This window comes from Theobroma cacao, chromosome 2 (assembly GCF_000208745.1).
Source record: "Theobroma cacao cultivar B97-61/B2 chromosome 2, Criollo_cocoa_genome_V2, whole genome shotgun sequence".
Taxonomy (NCBI): Eukaryota; Viridiplantae; Streptophyta; class Magnoliopsida; order Malvales; family Malvaceae; genus Theobroma; species Theobroma cacao.
Genome location: NC_030851.1, coordinates 92,753 through 99,659, shown reverse-complemented (window position 1 = coordinate 99,659; position 6,907 = coordinate 92,753). Strand labels below are relative to the sequence as shown.

At 38.3% G+C, this 6,907-nt stretch overlaps 1 protein-coding gene across 1 annotated transcript; it reads left to right on the top strand.

The window, feature by feature from the left end:
- On the top strand, positions 931–4,274 carry LOC18606983. Its single transcript, XM_007040920.2, has 5 exons — positions 931–2,209; positions 2,291–2,348; positions 2,477–2,560; positions 2,782–2,917; positions 3,204–4,274. The coding sequence occupies exons 1-5, from the start codon at positions 1,579–1,581 to the stop codon at positions 3,489–3,491; spliced, it is 1,197 nt and encodes a 398-aa protein (XP_007040982.2). The 5' UTR covers positions 931–1,578; the 3' UTR covers positions 3,492–4,274.

The following is a 6,907-nucleotide window of genomic DNA, read 5'->3' as shown; positions in this document are numbered from 1 at the left end:
TTATTATATATTACTGTCTTAATCTGCTGCTTCCCTTCTGGCTTCTTACACCCAACTCGCGGTATATATATTGATCACCATCAAGGCACAGAACAACCTGCATCGCTTGACGCTTTCAAATTAAGTTAAAAGACATTTTGCAGCTCTTTGCACACCAAGTAGTAGCAGTATAACCATGAACATTAGGACTGTGTATGTGGCCAAAGTGCCCCCTACAAAAAAACCAAGGGGCTTATCTTTTGGAGCCTACCAGCGAACAAAATCAACTGCACATGATATGCAAAAACTTCTTTTTGTCATGATGAATAGCGGTAGCTTGCTAGCCTAATAATTGTCCAACTCATCATATGCTTTGTTTACAACATGCAATGCAAGATTTAGATTGGCCATAAATAACTTGTCATTACTGAATCAGCATTTTCAACACATGAACCTAGAATTCGGGTTCAGGTTTCAGAGTTACTTGATTACAACCAGCTGTGGACTCCAATAATTATATGTGTTGCAAATTACTTTTACTAGTGTCTAGATACCCTAGGTATAGTTGATAGGTAGGTAGGCAACCGATTATTCATGGCAAGTAAAGCGCAAATCAAACTCTCAAAATGGGAAATAAATGGGCAGGCAGTTCACCAGGTTGTTTCATAACCGGCCTGTGTGCCAGCTCGATTATATCCTCAAGTTAATGAACAAATACTGATCTACTGATCTCATTTAAGCTAATTTAATGAAGAAATCCTCAAGTTTAACACTGGTAGTTGTTGCAAATATATTCTTAGAAAAATGTTAATCTGCCCTTTCTCTCCCAACAAACCGAAACCAACATTACCTATCATATTCACAATTGAAAATTAAGCTGTCTGATCCCCATTATATCTTGGATCAAAGATGAAGAAAATTACTCAAAACTAATTACATTAAAGATTAAGAAATTCACTTGCGGTTGAATTACTTATTTACTATTATATGTTGTCTCTAGATCTTCAGTCAGACGATTAAGAGGGAGCAATCAGGGAGCTCTAACTTTCAGGAATCATGCCTTCGTCTCTTACTTTCCAGCTGGCCTTTTGTGGGAAGGCATATAGACCAGAGAGCGCAAGGAATAAAGGTAAAAGAGTGGGGAAAGGAGGGTCCATCAGAGGGCTGGCAAGGGCAACACAACCTTTCCCACTGCACCATTCCTTTTTGCTTCGGAAGATAGACATATATACAGCACTAGTCATTCCAATGTAGACCCAGTTACAGTTAGGATGGTGTCATTGTTATGCTTCTACTCCCACTTGCAAAAAGTGAGTACCCCCTCACTCAAAGCCCAAAGGTGTAGTTATCACAATCCATCTTCTCATTTTAGTTATAAAAGTGAAACCCGCATCCATCTCCGTCCCAAACCCCCTTCTTAGGTCCTTGAGTCACTACTAGTTTTCTTTAATTTATTGCCTCCTTACCTTAGATCCCTGAGGACTATTGCTCTCTCTCTCTCTCTCTCTCTCTGACCCTATTGTTCGATCGGTGCAGTTATAAAATTATTCGTTCCCTAGTTAATTACTCTCAACAAATTAAGAGGTTCTCATTTATAGAATGTGTTGCTCTAAGTTTAAGCTTCACAAAGATTCCAACATCGCTTCAACAGTTGCTGAAATCAACGGTCGTCCGGTCCTTCAACCTCCTTCAAATCAAATTACCAGCTCCGACAAACGCAACTCACTTAAGAAGATATCCTCAAATTCACCAGCTCTATCCGCACCTCTACAGCTGTCAAATAGTAGAGCTAGAGCTGTTAAAGCTACTATGCCTTCACTGTCACCTCCTATCTCTCCCAAGTCACCTAGACCAACTGCTCTTAAGAGAGAAAAGGATTCTAATGAGCTGAATTCTAGCTCTGAGAAGGTGATCGCGCTACGGTGCAACGTAAAGCTGGATAGTACAGTCAAAAAGCCAAAGAATGCTAGTGGGGGAGGAGTTGCACTAACCTCAGTTGACGCTAAATACTCTTCCTCTTTTATGGTGCTTGAGGCTCCGGGAAGCATAGCCGCGGCAAGGAGGGAACAGGTTGCTATGATTCAAGAACAAAGAAAAATGAGGATTGCACATTATGGAAGAACAAAGTCCGCCAAGTATGAAAGAAAGATGGTTGGACTCGATTCATCAGCTGCACGTACTGCTGCAAGACAAGATCAGAGGAGATGCAGTTTCATTACAGTTAACTCAGGTATATATTTGAGATGTGGGTGTTGATGTTGAAAAAGTAAAATCTTTGTTTATGGTATTAGAATTTGTTAATTTCTTGCAGACCCTGTCTATGCTGCTTACCATGATGAAGAATGGGGAGTGGCTGTGCATGACGATAAGTGAGCTCCTTCTCCCTCTCTCCTCTCTGAAACACACACAGGCACAGCATGTGTCTGTGTTATAAGTGGTCGAGGAGAAAAGACGACGACTAAGAAAAAACTAATGTAGTTTGTTTGCGTGTGTTCAGACTGTTGTTTGAATTGGTTGTATTGATTGGTGCTCAAGTCGGATCAGACTGGACTTCAGTACTGAAGAAGCGGCAAGATTTTAGGTAGGCGTGCGTGATTTCAAAGACAAAGAGGATCTTTACTGCATTGATCGTTCGGTGCAATTACGGGATGTCCTTTTTATTATTATATTATTATTTTGTCTCATTTGGGATTATGTTTTAGATAATAATTGGATGTAGGGGTGCTAATTAAGTTGGGGATTAAGTCCCTTTGGTCGGTTTGGCCGATTATTGCTTAGCTTGACGGATATTTGGTTTTGCAGGGAGGCCTTTTCAGGATTTGATGCAGAGGTTATCGCCGGATTCAGTGAAAAGAACATACTATCAATTAGTTCTGATTATGGCATTGATGTAAGCCAAGTTCGAGCTGCTGTTGACAACGCTAACCGAATTCTTGAGGTAAAGAACAAAAATTTTCAATGACTTTGTCACCCACTTTCTTTCTTCTTTTTCCTACATTAATTAACCATGTAGAGCAAAGCCAACAACCTTTATTTTGTGTTCCTATGTGCTGCTTGGCAGTTACAAACAGTTTATATATATTAGACCATTCTTTCAGAAACGAAGCTTTAATTTGTTAGCTTTGCATTTGCTGTCAAAGATTGATTTATCATCAATAATTTGCTATATATCGAAATGCTGGCAGGGTATTATCTTCATGGAAAATTTTCAATCTGTTTTACAGGTTAGGAAAGAATTCGGATCTTTCAACAACTACTTGTGGGGATTTGTAAACCACAAACGTATTGTCACTCAGTACAAATCATGCCACAAGATCCCTGTGAAGACCTCAAAATCCGAAGCCATCAGCAAAGACATGGTGAGGAGGGGGTTTAGGTTTGTTGGCCCTACTGTAATCCACTCATTGATGCAAGCAGCTGGTCTCACCAACGACCACTTGATCACTTGTCCAAGGCACCTACAATGTATTGCCTTGGCGTCTCAATTTCCTACCGTAGCTCCAGCTCTATAGATTCATCAAAGAGTTAAACAAAAGAACCAGAAAAATATTAAGGACAAGATTAATAAACGATGTGCCATACTTAATATATCATAGTTATGCAACGAAAGAAGCTTAGTTGTCATATAATTAGCCACTTAGTTAGCTTTCCCAAACTAAAGATTAATTGCTTTGGAATTGTGATCAAGTATGTACTGGCTAAAGATGGCAGTGATGGGGCCAGATATGAGGAATGGATCAGGATGCAGATTGAAGAGAATGGCAGGGAGGGCAGACAGCATGTGCAGGTGGGCAGTCAATGGCTCTCACTTTCCCTGTGATCCCCACACATTCTCCATTATTTGCTCCCATTAAAACTCGAACTGCCTGAGGAGAATAGGGCTGGAGGCCTGATAACCGTAGGGTTGTACTTGCTGGGCTAGCCCTTTTCATTTGCTATTTGTATTATACTTGGGTTCAGTAAGACTAGGAGGTGGACAGTTATACATGCATATTCGCTGCAAGAGAGAGCTGAATCTGCTTCTATTTATGCTCCCACATTCATAGAAGGCACCGCACAATCTTTCGAGTCCTGATCACGCCTCAGTGTTAGCTTTTCATTAATTCTCCTTCAGTTTCAATAATCAACGGCGTAGTCAATGCTCAACAGCTAATTACTGCTGCCAATATTGCAGCTGGAATTCTATCCTTTTAGAGTGAAACAGAGATTGTACCCCGATCTGTTCATCTGTTGGAATGTAATCCGAGTGTTTATTTTCGTCAACTATGAAATGAAACCACTTTTTATGAGATGTATACGAACCTCGCAGCTCTGGTTGCATGCACACCTTACCTTAGAACATTATTCATTAATATTCAAGGCATCTTCTTAATTCTCTCCATGTGCTGTCAGCTAATTTCTTTCTTGTTTATACGTACATGGCATACGGAATACCAGGTTTGTCTCTTCCTGGTAACAAGTTTAGATGAGCAAGCAGCAGAGATATGCCATGACCGGGCATGATGTTTGTTGAGACTTGAGAGATGGCTTCAACCCTAATTGGGCGGAACCGAGGGAATCTAGGAAGGGATGTAGTTGGGTAAGCATGGAAGTCGCCTCAACTTGTGTTAATCATGTGACTACAACATAACAAATTGGGAATCAGGGGCTTTGAGATTAATGTTGAAGCAATGAATTTAGTATCAATGCCTAAACAGGTGGGGAGAGGAGACCCGATGAGATGGTCAGGTCAAACAATGTAACTTGTTAAAACAAAGGTGAGCTTGAGACATACATGTGAAATTGAGTATTTATTTCAAAATAAAACAGCGTGATACATTGTAAATTAAAATTAAAAATACAAGTTATAAATGTGTTGGCACCGCACACAAACGCTACATCAACATTCAACGCGGCTAATTGTGTCTTGTTTTGTTTACCCACGGCGTGCTAATTATAGTTTTCTGTCTGTCTTGGACTTTGAAATAGCGATTGATTCTTTTCTCTTTGTTTGTTGGAATCTTGGACTTGGACTTGTACTTACCGTGTATTTGTTGCCTTATTACATTCATATTGTTCTATTATTATTATTATTATTATTATTTGTCACAAAAATATTAATTACACAATACACCCATGCCCGTTCCCCAACATATTTATAAGTTATAAAATTTGGAATGAGAAATATTAGATTATATTATATTATATTATGGATTTTCAAACTATGCATATATTTAATTGTGTATAGGCCATGGGGAAGGGTAATTTACACGGCTAATATGGGATTGGACCGCGTTGAAAGTTGATACCTGGATCTTCAAGTGGCAGGCAGGCATTACTAGTTGTTTTTGTGTTTTCTCATCGTACATTAATTTGCTTATTTCTTTCAGGTCTGTTTTTTGTTTTCCATCCATCTTTAAAAGTCAACAACTTTTGACAAGGTACAAAACGTAATTAAATAAATTAATCATTTATTGTCCAAAAATAAATCATCGCATTAGCATGCAAGAAGATGATGACCCACTTTGCCCAAAAAATCAAAAAGAGTTTCAAACAAACGTCCATGTCCATTTGGGACATGGGTAGACTGAAACATGTGAGCTAAGTATCTGTACAAGAGTTTTGCCAAGTGTAGGCTTGAGGTTGAACCAAACTTTTTAAATCCCCCGGAGCAGAGGAGAGAGACAGGCGTCTTTTGCCAACCGGTGAAGGTGAATTCTAGAGAATCCTCTATCCTCTATACTTTTTGCAATGGTTGGCCCTCCTCCCTTGCACCATTTCCACACATTACAATGCTTGTCCGATCAAAAGTAAAAGTGAAATCTGTCTCGTTTGTGCCTCCATGGCTCTATCTACGCTTTCTCTTTCTTTTTTTTATTCTTTAAACAAATAAACAAAAAAATCAACTGGTGAAAAAGTACAAGTTAAACAATATTAGATAAACTCGCAAACTATCTATCTGGAAAAAGTCTTTATTTAATAAATTTTAATTCAAATAAAATATTTAATATTGAGTAGATGACACACTTACAATAAATGATTTGATTTTTTGATCAACTTGCATGATAATCTGTCAGACTTTCTTCTTCATACATAAATTAATAATAAAGTGTTTAATTAGATATAATAATAAAAAAAAATGCAAACACTTATTTAATCTTCACTTATTCAGAAGAAGTAATGACGAGTTTGGTATGGAGAATAGCATAGCTATTCCTCTTTTATTCCTGTGCAAACCCTATTCTCTTGTTTAGTTGTTAAATAAAATGAGGAATAAGAATTCTTCAGAAATAGCAATTCTGTTAACTTAAATTTAAGTCTGAAATAGGTAATACCCGTGTCCCCCTTAGTTTTATCTATTCTGTGATTCATGAAATAAGTTTGAAATGTTTAATGATTAAAATACCCTCAATAGATTTATAAAATCACAACTTTATCTCATATAAAAAGTTTTAATTTTTTCTCTCTCTTTCTCCTCTTTCAGCCCGTCTACCCCTCCTCTGTCTTCCCTTCTCTCTCACCCGTCTTTCCCTCTCTTTCAGTCGCACTCTCACTCGTTCGTCAGATCTAACAACGAGAAGATTCAAAGCCAAATCTGGCAAAGTCCGTTAGATATGGTCGGATAAGATTCAAACGGAGATCCAGCCAAATCTGACAATCAAGGGCCAGATCTGGCCGCGAGAAGCATCGGATCTGGAGCTTCCAGACCAGATCCCATGGTTGGATCTGGCACTCCACAACTAGATCCAATCGCGGGAAAGAGTCGATCTAGCGCCGTAGTGACCAGATCAGGCCACATAGTGTGCCAGATTAACGTTTTAATACACCAGTCACCTTTCCGGCGATCAGCCTATGAAGAAGAAAAAAAGAAAACAAAAAAAGAATAAAAAAATTATTTATAAAATTAAATATTAATATTTTATATATAATTTAAACATTATTAATATTA

Bases quoted from the DNA above. Each gene is read 5' to 3' on its own strand.
- LOC18606983 (XM_007040920.2), top strand. From the start codon at position 1,579: ATGTGTTGCTCTAAGTTTAAGCTTCACAAAGATTCCAACATCGCTTCA. The intron at 2,349-2,476 runs GTGAGCTCCTTC...GCGTGTGTTCAG, and splicing joins GTGGCTGTGCATGACGATAA to ACTGTTGTTTGAATTGGTTG. The intron at 2,561-2,781 runs GTAGGCGTGCGT...TTGGTTTTGCAG, and splicing joins AAGAAGCGGCAAGATTTTAG to GGAGGCCTTTTCAGGATTTG.